Source organism: Trachymyrmex cornetzi, unplaced genomic scaffold (assembly GCF_001594075.2).
Source record: "Trachymyrmex cornetzi isolate Tcor2-1 unplaced genomic scaffold, Tcor1.1 scaffold579, whole genome shotgun sequence".
In the NCBI taxonomy this organism is placed as follows: domain Eukaryota; kingdom Metazoa; phylum Arthropoda; class Insecta; order Hymenoptera; family Formicidae; genus Trachymyrmex; species Trachymyrmex cornetzi.
In genome coordinates this window covers 1,068,840-1,085,736 of record NW_017299892.1, presented here as the reverse complement: position 1 = coordinate 1,085,736, position 16,897 = coordinate 1,068,840, and the positions used below count along the sequence as shown (strand labels likewise).

Below are 16,897 nucleotides of genomic sequence, written 5' to 3'. Positions count from 1 at the left end.
CGCCGCCGAGCTGGCGATCGACGTAAGTGAGCTGGTAGAGGCACCGAGGAGTGCCGCGGGCGGATCAGCACCAGACACCGATGGTGACACCCCGAGGGAAGCCTGGTTGTCGCTGGACGTGCTCTTGGTCATGCCGCTGTGAACTACCTCACTCGTCCTCGTCACTGTGTCCTGCTTACCCTGTAACACCTCGATGAAGTCGTTGGTAGACTTCAAGGAGTAGCTCGGCAGCAACGTACGTTCGTCGTGTACGGACACGGCGACTTTTCTAGTGCTGGCCTCCTCGAAAGACGCAGCTCGACTACTGCCAATAGTGACTCCGCTGCTGACGGACTCCTGGCGGTCGGGTTTGACCTCATCAGGGCTCGTCGGTTCTTCGTGCGTCTCGTCCTGTGACGGGATTACCGGTAGCTGGGGGCACGCCAAGGTACCAACTCCGTTCTGGTGGCTGTCCAGCATGAGATTTTCGTCGAGCCTTCAGAAAATTCAGGAAATTCAGAGGGAAATGGGTGAACCGCTGGGCGGATTAGCGACTGTAAGCCATTTCTTATATTTTGAAGAACGAAGAAAAAAGGTAGAAGATACGTTTGCGAAAATTTAATAAATTTAAAATGTAACTTTTATCACAGTTTTTATGATTCTGCATAGGAGAAAAGAACTCAAATTTCACGTCGTCCCGAAGTGCTAGTGCATGAAAATTGGTATACATCGAAAGTTTATGTTACTTCCGTATATTGCTATTTTCCCCCGAACGGTTCATATGCTGGAATGCAGGATGTTGTGAATTTTTCGCGTAAATTGACATTTCGATGCAAACGGCATTTTGACGCTGGTGGACCCAGATGTTTCGTATGAGTGTTTATTCATGAACGTGGCGCTGTTTTAGTGCCGGTATCGCTTGTGGAGAGTTGACAGAAATGGGAAAGTTATAAAAGTGATTATAGCTACATCCGAGGAACGATATGATTATATCATGGGAAGGACAGACTTAACTTTAGGCGATGAAGGATTAAACTTCTGGTAAGGGCCTGAGAAGCAACTTTTACAGTAATTGACATTTTGACGTAAATGTCGTTTTGATGGTGATGGTCTCTGGTGTATGTTTATTCATGCGCTGTGTTTTTACATTCTTATTTTAGTTTACGTTGCTTGTTAACTGACTCATAAAAGTTTGTGTTGAATTGTTTTATAAAAATTTTGGATTTTTTAAGGTGACAAAAAATTTAATAAATGATTATGGTGGAAGATATTAGGTAGATGATGCTAAAATTAATATCAAAGTTTCATTATATCAGTGTCTCATGAAAAAAGATATATCTAGCGTGAAGCAATAATATGATGGATCTGGATGTTGAATAATTTATATGAAAGTCTACTCACCCATGGTTCTCCCTAAGTGTGGCAGCAGAATAACAACGGATAAAAGCATTAAATATCTGGAAATGAAATGATGCAAATAAAATTGTATGGAAAATGCGCGAAGGGAGGAAATGAAAATAAACTTATTTATTTAATCAAATTTATTTATGCATTCAAATTATTATTAAGCATTATTAAATAACTAATAACGAAATTTAATTAATTTAATTTATGATGCATTTTAAATAGTATTTTGCTATATAAATATGCATTTCAGTTATATTTAATTTTTATATCGACCTGGGAAAAAATGTTATCATTTTTTCCCGGAGAACAATTAAATTTCCGCGTCCATTCGAAATTAATTACAGATAAAACTTCTTTTTTTTTATCACTTGTATGTAAACTATAACAAAAGTAAATTATTTAATTTTCTCTACACTTTACATCGTACGTGACATAAAACTGAAAATTCCTCGAATTTTGTGAGTTATTTTTCTTAGATTCGCGGTTGAAAGGTTACACATTAGTTCGGAAACATCTTGCATAACATAAATGTTAATTTTCAGAATACCAGGCTTTTCTACCTTATATGCTTATACGCACGTTACCGAGTAGGTCACTTTTTGCCCCCGGGTGTTATAAAAGAATAGTTAATATACGGGAGAGAAAACTTTGTTGTTATATCACTTTCGCGAGTACGTCGAACAGTAATAAGTAGTAAAATATGAGGTAAAAGTCGCGCGGTTGTTGGGAGGATCTTAACTCACACGAAGTATGGGCCGCCTACAACGCGCAACTCATTGTGTTACATAATTAAAAACTCTCGAGCGCGTTTCTCAGTGTTCTCTGACACTTAATCAAAAGAATACGCGCTAACTTTGTTGATTAAATTCGACCCTTTTTTCTACGATAATTAGCGCGATACGTTTTATAAGCTAAAAGTATCCGGGAATTTATTTGGAACTACATTACGTTCTGAGCGTGATAAAAAGAAAGAGATAACACCCACAAAGGGAAAAGATTTGTCGCAATAAAATAAACTTAATAAAGCCTGCCGGATGGACGTAAAACGTTAAATCACGTTCCAAGTACTTTTAGATGACCCGAGCTTGTAGGAGGCGTGTAGTGGGATAGGACATGCTGGTGAGGTGGGAATTCGGAAAATGTTTTCGGAATGGCTTACCTAAGGGGTGGCGGCTTGGGGAGCTCCTTGTCGAAACCCTGCTTGCCGAGGAGCCAGTAGGTCGGCATCTTGCCTTTACCCTTGACATCGGTGGGCCCGCGGTATTCGATGTGGTATCCACCAACCTGCATCAATCGATCCCTTGTTGCCTGGCTCAGATGGATACGCCACGGCGCCCCGGTCGATTCCATCCTCGAGGCGGTGTTCACGGTGTCACCGAACAAGCAATAACGCGGCATTGTTAAACCTACTACGCCGGCACAGCACGGACCTAACGAGAGAGGAGGAAAAGTAAATTCCTTTCTTTAATATTTCAACCGAGAAAACATAAAAACGTTTTCGCGATAAAAGAAATGGTGATAAAAAAATGCATATCATTTGGATTTGTTATTTCAGCATTGATTTGATCAGCGTAATGTTTAGAGACGACATAAATCTACAAGCAAGAAAATTCAATCGACCATTTATATAAAACTTGTTTCTATCACAAAATTGTCAAAGTTAAATTTAATTAAAAGTTAATTGATTAAATATTAATTAGTCAATTAAAACAATAAAACCTTAATTGTAATCATAATGAATTGTATGTAGCTTTTTAACAGCCAAAGAAGGGATGGAAATAAAGTAAAAGTATCTAAGATAGAAATTCAATCTTCTGATTATTCTACTTTTAACAATTATGAAACGATTACGAAATTATTTAAATTAAGTGTAGAAATTATTTAATTATCTAACCCGTATGAAGACCAATGCGTAATCTAAGCGGAGTGTCCGGAAGGTGTTTTAACTTGAATTTTCCACTCTGATGTAACAGATCGAGCGCCATGGTTGCTACTTGAGTTGCATGATCGGGTATTCTTACTGGGCAACCGCCTACAACCATGTAGGCATCCCCGATAGTTTCCACCTAATCGAATATGCATTCTGTAATATCGGAATCCAACAATCTTCTGATAAAAAAAATTTTTTAACTTCAAACAAATTTGAAATTTTGGAAAAGCAACATCCAAGTACCATTTTTATTTAAAACATATTTTTTCTTGATAAAATTATGCATAATATTTTATCATTTTACATCGTGCAACGTATTCTCTTGCATATATAATTACGTTATTTTTTTATCTTCATATTAAAAAATTATTTATATAAACTTGTCGAAAAACAATATGGCTATGGTTCTTTCATTACGATTACCTTGTAAACCGTATATGCATTAATCGTATCGTCGAAACAAGTATACAGATCATTGAGAAGATCAACCACTTGAAAAGGCGTCGAACGCGCAGATATTGTCGTGAAACCAACGATGTCCGAGAAATAAATGGTGACTTCGCGAAACTCTTCAGGGTCGACGGGCATGCCGAGCTTCAGTTTTTCGGCGACCGAACTAGAAATATCGTGCCAAATACGCTAATTTTTCCAAAAATATTAAAATTAAATCAATTTGTCAATTAAAAAAAATTTTTGAACGAATCATCAATTTTTTAAAAATACGTCAATTTTCAGTTCTAATTCTTAAGCAATTGAGAAATGAATTGTTAAAATTTAATATCAACAATAACTGTATTCAACCAATTCTGACAATATTATTTTCATGAAATAATAAAATTTTAAATGTTTCCGTTGTTTACCTAGGTAACATTCTATTTAATAATTGCTCGGTCTTTTTCTTCTCCATGTCAAGTTGTTCCGTACGCTCACGAATAAGTTCTTCCAGATTATTCGAGTACTTCTCGAGCATTTGAAACATCGTGTCCACGAAATTTACCTTTCTGAAAATAAAACTTGATGTCTAATAGCAACATCTTTTCAATTACTATCAAAATAGATTTGTTTTATGAAGTTACATGACATCAACAACTAAAAAATAGATATTTCTTTGAAATTGATAAAAATCCTTTTTCTAAACGTATATATCTATTTCTATATATCTTTTTTATAAATATAATAAATAAATTATTTAGTTACTTATTACTTAGTTTATTGACGCAAGTAAAAATTTGTAACTAATATTATTAAAAATAAAATCTTTATAATCGAAACTAAAATTATATTCAGTATTATTGAATCGTGATTAGATCTGCGAGAAATGGATTTTGACATAGCAGCCCTTGACTTTCGGCCAAAGTTATATCTAATATTTCCGTTCTAAAGGCACAAGGCACAGTGCCTCAAGGAAGTATGGTTGGAAACCGATTTTACCTCCCATGATTTAGCTTCTTGAAGAGATCATGTACGTCATCAAAATCGGGCCTCATTTCAGCGGTTTCCGCCCAGCATTGTCGCATAATGTTTATGGCTTCCGGTGGTGCAGCGCCTTTACTGACCGATGGTCTTATCAGGGGTGGTGGCTTCATTACTTTCTCGATTATATCTGCGAGACAGATGAAATACCTAACATTTCAATCCTCAAACGTAATGACTGTAAAGCGTTAGAATTTCAAATCGCTGATAATCAACCGCATGGTTGCGAGATTTCGAAGAGTTTCACGTTTGTGAAATAATTCTTGAATAATCAATATATCGATAAATTAGCAAGTACCGATTTAATTTATAGTAAATTGTAAAATCTGAGTTCTAATTATGTATTTGCCGTTAATCATTTTATCGGAAAACGATACGTGCCAAGAATTGGCTTATTCTTAACTCATTTCTCATTCATTTATCACAATTCTATTTTTTCGATAAATATAATTTGCATAAATGTAATATGAGACGTTTGAGAAATAATTATCATATTAAGTATAATTTACATTAATCCTGAGACCTTTCAAAATCAATAATTTATTACGATTGAAGTAATTGATAGAAAGATATAAGCATATTTTTCTCGGTCTATTTTATTATTTCAAGTCTGGAATAATAAGAAAAATGGATCTTCATGTATCTTCAAAAGTTCGTTAATCTTTAAGCACAGTAAATGCTCACAACACAAAGAACAAAATTTTGTTTTTACAGTTATATTTTTTAATTGCATGTATAGAATTAAATATATTCTCTAAATTCTTTGGAGTGGAAGCTCATTCTAGAGTGAAAATTAAGCTAGTTTTGAAAAAGAGTGACCCAGTTTTCAATCTTTAAGAGTGAGATAAAGACATATCTAACGTAATTTCTAAGTTTTAGAGATTACGTTAGTTATATCTTTATGAGATAAAGGAACGTAAATGAATTTTAAGCTTACTGGACAACACTTTTCAGTTTCCTTTTCTAGAATAAGCTTTTATTTTAAGTAACTGTACGTGAGGTGCTGTGATCATCTATTTACAAATTGCGCACACATTACCTTCTGGAGATAGGGCGAGCATACAAAATGGTTCTCCGCGAACAACGACTTCTTGCATGATAATTCCGAAACTGTAAACATCTCCAGGCTGGGTTCCCTTTTTCTGTAAATTCGGATGCCTAAGCAATTCCGGCGCAGTCCATAATAGATCTATCCAACAGTAAGCCGATAATCATTAACAAAATTAATAGCGACCCGCTTATGTTAATTTTATTCTAATTCTATTTTCACTCCCCTGCTATAATCCTATCTTCTAAAGTAATACGAAACCCTGACTCTCGGCTGAATATCTTCAATTAGTAAAGCATGCAGTTTAACTTTTAATTAGTGAAACTTTATAACTTAAGTATCTTAAACAGTATCTCGAAATTCTAAACAACGTGCAAACACTTAAATAATAGCGCCTTGATGAATGCAAAATGCAATGTTTATTCAATTCAAAAAGTAAATCTAAAGATAAATTTATAATAATATGATATTCTTAAGGAATTGTAAGAGATATTACAACCTTTCTTGTTTATCCAAGTTTTAATTAAAATTTTCCATGTTACGAAAAATCACATTACATATACGCTGAAGAAGCTACAATGAGTTAAAATAGAAGTCGAAGCAGAGCAAGTATACCTCGAGCTGTTTTCACTGGCGGTACTATATTCTGAGCTTCATAAAATGCAGGCAGACCGTAATCGGTAACTTTTAAGACCCATCTCGCATCGATCACACAATTTCGCGACGTGAGATAGCCGTGAACGCGTATTGGAGTACTGTGAAGATATTTCATACCCTGAAGCAAACAAGCCATCCAAAATTATCATAGTTTTGGAGTATATACAGAATTAATTTCAAGTTCGAAACTTGAAATTATTAACAGACTTATCATCAAAATAAAAATTTATAACCTTTGATCATTTTATATAATAATTTTAATATTTTTCCAATTGTACACATGTTAAACATTCACAATGTTCTATTTTAATTTTTATATTATTCTTATTATATTAATTAATAATAAAATGGCAACGAGACGTATATAAATGCATCCCACAAAATTTTTCGATCTCTTCTAATCTTTCTGATTTTTCGGAATCTTCTTGGCGATACTTATACCTATTTAACGTATCATGTTCCAGATTGTACTTACCCGTACAAGATCGGTAAGTAAGGATAATCTGAAGGACCAGTCGAGTTTAATCTCATCCTGGACGAGTACGTCCTCCAGGGAGCCCCTCGAGCAGTACTCCGATACTAGACAGGGTCTCGTAGGTTCGTTAAGGCATCCAATCAGAGGATTGAGGTTCTCGTGTCGCAGTCCGTGGATCTGCTCAAAAGTAGAAACGCGGAAGTGGAGAGAAACTTGATCGAATCTAACTCAGAGGAATGAATAAAAGGATGTGCGCCTTTACCGTGACCAGCACGTCCATGGCCTTGCTCTTCAGTTCGAACGTACCTTGAAAGGACAGCTCCTTCAATTGAACCAAGTCACCCTATCAGAAATCAAAACGGATTATTAACTCGAGCATTAATATATATATAACATTATACCCATCAAATCTTGTAACATATTGACTTATATCACCCAGAGAAAAAGAGTTTGACATTGAACTAGATCGAAGATTAGCTCGCAGCTGTTAGCAATGTGTTTTAATACTGTCTTATCAATCTTCATTAGGTGCAAAAGGTTCTTATCGCTCCGATCATATTCCAAAACTTACGGCATTAATCAGCGTCACCGTATGACTGACGTCTACGACGTGTGGAAATGAATATCGATATATGTCTCGGAATATATTCTTAGCGCTGTCGGATAATACCGTGCATCATGTCAAGCAGAAAATTCTCGGAAGTGATCAAGGGTGAAATTGTTTGCAAGGGCGAAGGTATACAATGTAGAATACCGATAATGCCTTGAAAGCAGATATATGGGACGTCCCAAGTCTTCTTTTTACCCGCACTGATTCTCACTCTAGTCTCTTTTTATATACACATAGGAACGGCCGTATACATAAAGTTGGACACTAGAAAATATTGGTGAACTATTTCCACGTGTCTATCATTGCACGTCGCGTTCCTCGTAAATTATATTAGTAGATCCTAACTGGATCAATACGGAAACTCGTTCAACAGAGATTAAAATCTGTAGCCAAGATAAGATCGAGATAAAGATGATCGAAGACGTAGCTTCCGAGTTTTACAGACGAGGTGAGCGCGAAGTGTATTCGGGCGTGATTGTTAAATAGCACATCGTGTTTCATATACTCACGTTATATCTAGCGCGAGGATCTTTGAAGAAGGTATGTCTTGGTATGTCCCCGCCACTAGCCTGCAGGTATGGCCTCAGCGAGTTCACGCTTCCGAGCTGGAGCAGATCCGGTTTCTCGACTTCCGGCCCGCCAAACTCCTGCAACTGCTGCAGCCAGCAGCACAGCATCGCCTCGATGCCTTCGTCTACCTGAGAACACGCACGAGTCGTGTGCGATAAAGTGTGTCTTATCGTGGAAGTCACTTGAACGTAAGATGCAAGGTAATAGATTCGAGCTACAGAAAATGTTTTTACCGAAATCTCTCAACTCCGCCTAGTCCTTGACACTAAAAAAGCTGTACCTAAGTATGGAAACGAGAAATCGAAGCTAGGTAATACAATGCTTTACATGCTTAAATAAGCTATACGGAATGCTGTGTAAAACACTCATCGTTTTTGTTTTATGCTTTACGGATATCTCTTTTATGTATATTTTTTTATAGTAATTTGTGAGTATAAATTGCTTTCTTTGAGGAAAAATCACATTCTAGAAATATGAAATTCACATTAGTCTTTTATGTCAAGCATGCAGTCGTTGAATAGAATCCAAATCAGAAAAAAGCGTCACTTTTTAAAGTGAAGATTACGACGAGTATTCATAACGTTTAATGTACTAGTGTATAGAGGTGCTTAAAGTCCGCTCAGCGGTTCAATTAAGTCGTGTGAACTAGTATCACGGTGTGACATTTAGCATTTTTATCAGCTATTTCTACTACGTGAGACAAATAATTTAGGAGCTCATATAGCGACCATTCTTTCGGATAAAATATATATCCTATCAAGACCGTAGCAAGCCTTCTCGTATGGAACGTTCTGTTGCGTCATATTAAGAAGAATTTCTCCCGCAAAGTAAAGTTAGTCCGTAGTGCTAACACGACTTCACCATTTCAACGACAGTGAAAAATTGTTTTTACCGTATATGTAGGACATCGGATTATGATTTTGTTTAGACGTATAATAAGTAAACACCACAGAATATAATAGGTAAACACTACAGAATTTTTATAACAACGTAAACTTATCGATAAGTTTAGTAACAGATATTAATATCTTTCACGCCATTTGCGGAATATTTCACATAGGAACGATCAAAGACATTGATAAAAGAAGCAACCAAGGAACTTCATTAATAACTTCAGTAACTCTACGCGAGGATTCTTTAATCCTTTTGGCGGCACTGAAAGGAAAGGATTAAAATCTCCTGTCATGTCGTGAATAAAATTCCACTCACCGTTCTGGAATCTACTGGAGGCACTTGAGGAAAAACGAAGTCCGACGTCGTTAGAATGATTTTGTACGGACCTTTGGACATTCTTTTCTTAAGCAGTCGCTTCCTACAATAAATTTTTAACGTATCCAGTATTAAATTTTAAGAATTACAAGGATCTAAAAATTTTATTTAAGTATGTATGTATATAAATGCTTGGAAAATCGTTGAAAATTTCAGGAATATTTTTATCGAATGCTCTCTATTTTGTATATTGAAATTCTGTAGCGATAGATAATTTAAATCTCTATTAAATAATACAGATTTAAATATCTTACAATTAATATATTTAGTAATATATCTTTTGCTTACATTTATTAAAGTACTTTAGTATTAAAGTATTTTAGTAAAATTGAAGATAAAATTTGATAGAGCGAGAAGATTGATCGTAACCTGTCTGTTTTCTAATTATTTAATAAAAATTACAAAAACGCTAATCAATTTAAATCAAAACTCAGGATATACTCTTGAAAAACTGCCATTAATTCTAAAATTATACATTTACGCATCAGAAATAAAGAATTATTTCTGGTGATTAGGGGCAATGGGAGCGTTGACGCATTTTCTACGGTTTGGCTACGAACTGTAAACGATGTGATGTATAACGTGATAAAGTGATCGCTCACCGGATTATAATCGCGACGGCGATGGCGACAAAGGTGAACAGCAGCGACCCCAGAATAATAGCTACGATATGTGTGGTACGGAAAGAAGACATGTCGGCCAAGCCATCTGTTAAATAATTAATGCACAGCATTACCTCATTAAGGGTTATCGGGCGATATTTTCGGAATCGAGGGAGCTGTCTATCGATCCCAATCAGAAAGGTACAAAGGGAGGACCCTTCCTTAGCTTTTCCCTATAACGCAATTACCCCATCCTATTTTTGACAGTACCTTCCCCGATCGTATCGCAACTCAGTTGCACCAGCATCGTGCATTATAAAAAACTCAATAAATATTTTCTTTCCTTTAATGTCGCTTCCATGACATATACATTGCATTATTAATTGTAACATCATCCACAGAGAGACTGGTTTACACCGCGATTTTCCATTTGAAATATTGTCCTCGGTGTCATATTAATTATATGATAAAATTGTCACGTAAAAAGACAGACGCGAATTCATTTATTATTGCATTTCCTGTGAACTTACTCGGGCAATCGCCGTCGACGTCGCAAGACGGCGGTTCGGGCCCCTCGATGTTGAGAAATGCTACCGCGCTTGGTGTCAGCTGCTGGACCAGCAATTGCTGATGCCGTTCGACTACCGCAAGGATTGGCTCCCAGCCGGCGTCGCGCCAATTCATCAGGGCATACGTGTACATCTTGTTATTGTGGCTGTCAAGACTGCTGTTATCGCGTGTTAACACGGTCAGTGATTCGTTCAGTCGATCGAACAACGCCAGCGTCGCGTAATCTTGCGTGCCGTTGAGGACTTTCTTCACGTCGTACCTGCATAAGAAACCGAGAGAAAGCGTCTCTTGAGAAGGCGACGTGGCGTCGCGACGCTCCGCCGCGCCCAGAACACCGCAGGCTGTTCCCATAAGTTAATCATGGAGCGAATTACACGGATCGACGCCTACAATTAACTCGGCTCGATTATTCGTCAGACGTGATTTGTATTATAATTCAGGATCGTCATGTTCGGAAGGAATTTCGTAATTACGGCCCTAATGCCTCGATCCAACAAGGGAGATCTTTCAATTAAGGTCGATTCCTCAGATGATTTCTAGATAATCTATGTATATTACCACTCGAGTTCTATCTATATTAAGTTTGTGTTAAACAATAAGTGCTCTAATTGTATGTAAAAATATGACACTTTAAATAAATTGTAAATATTTTCAAACTAAAAGGAAACGAATAATGCTTGAGTATTTTAGTAAATATTTCAGTTGTTTCATCATATTTTGCAATCGTATTTTTTGAATATATTAACATTAATTTACCGTAACATAGTAAAACGTTTCATATGATGAAACAACTGAATTATTATTGACCAAAGTTATACATCTTTAATTATTATGAGTATATACATAAGTGCCTCTAAAAAGGTAAAAGCTGTTGCATTACAGTGTGTCAATATTTTTTGCGTATATTCCGAGGATCTATAAAACTTCATCTTGGAAGGATTTTCCAGGCAACATGGAATTTTTGCCATTATAAATCTTCTCTAGTATTAATACTTATATCCCTTCTTGTTAAGAAAATAAGCTACAAGTGTTCTGAAGAACAAGTGATTAATTACATAATTTTAATAAGGACGTTAATTAATTTGCCAACATGACTGCAGAATTATTCATGATCCGTTGGTACACTCTTGCTCAACTACGACATTTGCGGATAACTTAATTGCGATTATCAATAATAATTAAGACTTGAGTCTTAACTTGTTGATCCATTTCGTGGGTTTCTAAAGGTACATATTCATGACGCAGAAAGAATTTTATTCATCACGAACGATATACTATTTACTATTTCCTATAATGCAATGAAAACAAATTTGAATCCAACAAGGAAAGCTATGAATATTATAAGACCTTTTGTATTGTTTTCAAAATTAATCAATAGAAAAATTAAAATTGATTTTATTATTTATAAGTAAAACTATATGTAATATTTTGAAGAGTCTAATTTTATATTCCGTGAAGAAGCTGTACTATTCCTCGGCTTCAGAATATCCTAAACTCGCAACTACTCACATCAATAAAATATCTCTGGTTAACGTCGTTAATGATTGATTACCTCTGATCAAGCGGCGTAACCACAAGTAGATTCTCTATCGTGGTGCTGCTGAGATTCCTTGGTGGGGCGAATCTTCGTGCGGTATGCTGCACCCTCTGCATTCTCTCGTCTCTCTCCGGGGTCGCATACGGGCCAGCGCGAGTTACATTCGAGGTAGAAAAATTGGAAGACTGAATAATCGCTGAGTGGACTAGAGTTGATGGATCAGTGGAGAGCGACGTGGGCGACGAGTCGTCTCTCGGTAGAAAGAGGTCGATATCCTCCGTGTGGACCATCAGGATGACGGAATTCTGAATGTGCGTTTGCCACGCGACGTTCAATTCGATCAGAACGCGACTCGTCATCTCATCGAGCAATGGCAGACAGAGCACCGTAGCTGGTACAAAAAAAAGGGATCAAGCTAGTTTGCGTGCCTGGACTTGCATGACGTATGTAAAGAGGAATATGAAATACCCTTGGAGGTAAACAAATAAAAAGTCTAAACGAAAGAGAGTTTGGACAGGCAATTTCCAATCGTAATGGAATTATTTGTTATTTAGTATTATTACTTGCAATTATTTATTAATTCAATAATCATGGATAAAAAGGAAAAGATAAAAAATATATCTCTTTCTAATCCTTTTATAAGAGTTAAAACCTTCGTAAATATTAATATATGAAAAATTACAGTGATACTGTAACATTATTTGGGGAATTATATTCAGGATCTATTACAGTATTTTGGTCTCATTAATAAATCAACCTTAATTTATTAGTAAGTTCTATATGCTTAGTCTTAGCATTAAGGGATTAGATTCAGTAATGTGGTAACTGCCATATATTTTAAACATGATCACTAAAACGACCCGTTTAGTACATATATCTAATTGAATAAATATTCGATAAAAATTCCAAATATTTCCGACAAGTTATTAGTTTTTTAATAAAAAGAATATTAAAAATCAAAATATATATTTAATCAATACGAGAAACGAGGAAATAGTAAAATCCATCTTTTTTATCACAGATTTAGTAAAATCATATATTTGCCTTTACGTTCAACATACTCTTTACTCTAATACGTATGTACAGATGGAAAAAAGGACGAACAGAGGGAAAGGGCACAGTGAAGAGAAGGGTAAATCATAGAAATTGATATATTAAAGCTGATGGCCAAGAGATGACCAATAGAGTGGAGATTAAACAGCTGTATATCTCTATAACCCTTTCAGAGATACATTAAAACTGAAGATTTTAATTAAAATGTTATAGAGAATATTGAAGATGAAGCACTATATAAGATTAATTAATATTAATTAGCTGTAGGAAGAAAGAGCGATAAAGAAACATTGCCTTTCACGAAATATAATCATAACTCTGATATGTATATTGCAATGTCGAAACAAATTCTTGGTACAATAAATGAACGGGCAAGATCCTCTCGTATATAAGAAATGCCATTCCGCGATTTCGTGCCCTTTATATTTACATTGACGATGTGATAATAATTATATCTTCCCCAGACTCGCGATATATCGTGTTTATTTCAGTGAAACGCAAAGCAAACCGTTCATTCATGAAATTGAAATTAATTAAAACGAGCTTTAACTACATATCTCATATGGAGATGTACGTTTGCTTCGGCTTGCTCCTGAATAAGTCACGTCGCGCTATTACTCGATTCATTTGCATTCGCAAGTAATCGCCAAGCGTCGTAAATTGTCATTAACTAATTATAAGTTGCGGAGATGTTGAAACGCGTGATTACGTAGCAATCACGTAATGTAAAAAATTACAATCTGCGACAAAATTTCATTTCGCGTAATGATTTTCGGATGGCACACAATGTTCTTCTTTTTTCGTACACGTTACAGTGTGGAGACCTGTAGATTGGTTGCAGGTGGGTTTTATTGTCGATAAGCTTGGCTCAGCGGTCGGGTATAAGTCTCGCTACGTCTTTTATGTACGGAGGAAACATTTAGAAAGACGTTGTTAACTTCACGACCCTCTATAAACACATACCGCATACATGCGGGAACAATTTTCTTGTCTGTTATTTTTACTCTGGGAATTTCGTTTACTGAGCTGTCTTCATCCCTACGAAAAGTGCAGAATAAAAGATTTATAAAGAGATTCAGAAATAGATTTTCATTTAGATCCAATTCTCAAAGGGCAAATAAACAGCAATAACTTGCACCTGTCTATACTGCCACGCTGTATCTATTTAGCTTATTTTACTTTTAATTTTTATGTTATTTTACTTGGTTTTATGAGCGATATTAATTTTTAAACTAATTTACTTTGCAGAAATGCAATAAATCTGCATGTTTATTTTAATGATGGATTCCCTCTTTTTCAACGTTACTCGTATCTCGGAAAATGATAAAATTTTGACATTTTCTTGCAAAAGCTAAAAGATCACTGCTTAATAAAAGACCTTTCGTATCTTTGGTACGTATTAACGAAGAATATAAATCAACTTTGAATCAGATTAAATCGAGTAAAAGTGGAAGGTTCCGAGGCACCCTATGTAAATTTACATTATTTAGCGACAAAGGAACGTAATTAAAGGATTAAGTCGCGAACACCATTTGGAATAGTTCGGAGCTGATGGCATCGTCATCAAATTGCGTCGTACGAGTCGTGGAGCAAACTGCATAAATGTTCTCGATCACGAAGGGCTCAGAAGGAAACAGAAGGAAAGGATGAGAGGAACGCGTGTACACGTCGTGTCGGTCACCATTCAGAACGAAGGTGCGTCAGCTTGCGCCATTTAATCCTCAATCCAATAGTTTCGGTAGTTACTTTAGCAGAGAAAGAGAAAGAGAGAGCGGGGGAGGGAGAGAGAGAGAGAGAGAGAGAGAGAGAGAGAGAGGGGGGGGAGAGGGAGAGAGAGAACCCTCAGAGCTGTAAGTGCCGAGTAATGCCCACGAGTTTCCGTATAATGGGATTAAGGGTGCGTTACTTACCACGACGGGAGACACTGTGCACGGACCTTAGAATTCTGCGGATCTGCTCGAGGGTTGCGCGATGGGGTAGAATCAGATGATACCGCAGGACGACACCGATCCGTCGGAATGCGTTGATTATGGCACGATCCAGGCTGGACCACGGTTCGCGATCTGTGGTATTAATCGTATCTCTCTGTCTACGTACATTAAAATTCAACTCGCGCATCGCATCGCGCAGCAATCGCGTTTTAATGGACAGTCAGGCAGTCAGCATGATTCAGTCTGTCACTGAGTGTTATCGTCGTTATCATTCCGGACCCTTTCATATTGTTCGTATTTGCAATTTAATCCGTAGCTCCACCGAGTCAGATTGGGCTGTGACGCCAGGGTTGAAGAGCCATACGTAATTTTTTTGATGCAGCGCACGTTGGAATAAATGAGCTTTTTTACGTCGCACATTTATTCTCTCGCATCGTTTGATGGAGACGGCTTGCAAAATACGTTACGTAATTCCCAAGCTAAGTCGTGAATTAATAAGGGGACTGCAAATTTTAATTAACTATTACGAAGTACATTTTTGTTGAAAATGCGAGCTATATTTAGGTTAAATTTCAAGGAACTTTTTAATGAGAGAAAAGCGGAAAGAGAATTGCTGTCATGTTTCGAACAAGGATGATTAATGTGGACTGCGTTGATAAATCAAGAGCTTTAAGTATAGCTTGTCATACGCAATCTCTATTAAAAATATATTTTTATAAATTATATTCTTAATCTTTTGATATCATTCTACTTATATTATGTTATCATGTTTTTATTTATCTACTACATATCTAAGTGAAAAATATCGCACAAAAATAAAATATTTTATGATAAATTTATTTTTAATCAAAATGCCAAACATCAAAGAATTTAACAGTAACAAACAAATGTATCTTCATACTTTTCTATTATTTTTTTATAATACTTCAGTTTTGAAATAATTTAAATTAAATGGATAGTGTGAAAAAATATGTATTAAATAGAAAATAAAAAATTAAAATCAAATAAAAATTGAAATAATATTTTTTTTATCGCTAACATTATTTGCATAATAAAATTTAAAGCAATTATATGTATGTATTCGAGGACTTACCTATACTGATAACAGCCGCACTCTTCCACTGCAAGTGTAGAAATATTTCCGCTACGGCATTTGCCATTGACGGTAATGATGGAGAAAGCCTAATGATCGAAGATAGATCCTTTTCCTTTAAATCTCTCTGGAACACAAGTCGATAAATATTCATGATCTCAAATTTTAACGAGATGATACTGAGACGTTTCATTTTCTGTCTACGGCGTATCTATTATATTTAAAATCAATATCACGAACAAAATTGTTTTATAGAGAAATATTTGTAAAAATTTTCAGAATATTTATTCTAACGTATACATCTCTTCAAAAGCAATAACACATATGCGTATATTTGTTTGTGTTTCTCATAGTAAAATAAAATTCAAAATATTCCTTACAGACGTACTGTACAATAATAACATTTTAAAACAATTTCTATTTTGCTTTTTTTGATTCCAGAAAAGGATAAATAAAGGTTAAACAAATATAACGGTATTGCGAAGTTCAGTTGTCTTTTCAGACGAGTCAAGGAATATCCGAAAGTATATTTGCTGAAACGATGACATAATTTAACTGTCGCCTTGGGAAACGTATGAAATATCTAAGAGCATATAAAGAAAGTTTTTCGTGGGGTGACGATTTATTTTGCTCAAGCAAATGTGCTTTACCGATGACAAAGTTCATGGTGAATTAAAAGAGGGAAATTTGACG

The 16,897-nt window shown here is 35.7% G+C and overlaps 1 protein-coding gene across 3 annotated transcripts in view; it reads right to left on the bottom strand.

Annotated features, from left to right (window-relative positions):
* Positions 1 to 16,897, bottom strand: part of LOC108766360 (retinal guanylyl cyclase 2) — a 43,271-nt gene that overhangs the window by 2,417 nt on the left and 23,957 nt on the right. The window contains exons 5-22 of one of the 3 annotated variants that reach the window (XM_018515610.1): positions 16,205 to 16,331; positions 15,091 to 15,243; positions 12,143 to 12,518; positions 10,551 to 10,849; positions 10,021 to 10,126; positions 9,359 to 9,461; positions 8,089 to 8,277; positions 7,232 to 7,312; positions 6,970 to 7,146; positions 6,453 to 6,612; positions 5,829 to 5,978; positions 4,748 to 4,919; positions 4,177 to 4,317; positions 3,740 to 3,932; positions 3,281 to 3,452; positions 2,546 to 2,816; positions 1,381 to 1,392; positions 1 to 475 (exon numbers count right to left, since the gene is read on the bottom strand). The exon at positions 1 to 475 is cut by the window's left edge and continues 109 nt beyond it. In XM_018515610.1, coding sequence (XP_018371112.1) covers positions 1 to 475; positions 1,381 to 1,392; positions 2,546 to 2,816; positions 3,281 to 3,452; positions 3,740 to 3,932; positions 4,177 to 4,317; positions 4,748 to 4,919; positions 5,829 to 5,978; positions 6,453 to 6,612; positions 6,970 to 7,146; positions 7,232 to 7,312; positions 8,089 to 8,277; positions 9,359 to 9,461; positions 10,021 to 10,126; positions 10,551 to 10,849; positions 12,143 to 12,518; positions 15,091 to 15,243; positions 16,205 to 16,331 — 3,357 coding nt within the window. Of the gene's footprint in view, positions 476 to 1,380; positions 1,437 to 2,545; positions 2,817 to 3,280; positions 3,453 to 3,739; positions 3,933 to 4,176; positions 4,318 to 4,747; positions 4,920 to 5,828; positions 5,979 to 6,452; positions 6,613 to 6,969; positions 7,147 to 7,231; positions 7,313 to 8,088; positions 8,278 to 9,358; positions 9,462 to 10,020; positions 10,127 to 10,550; positions 10,850 to 12,142; positions 12,519 to 15,090; positions 15,244 to 16,204; positions 16,332 to 16,897 lie in introns of all 3 variants that reach the window. The other 2 variants (XM_018515611.1, XM_018515612.1) reach the window with 2 other exon arrangements.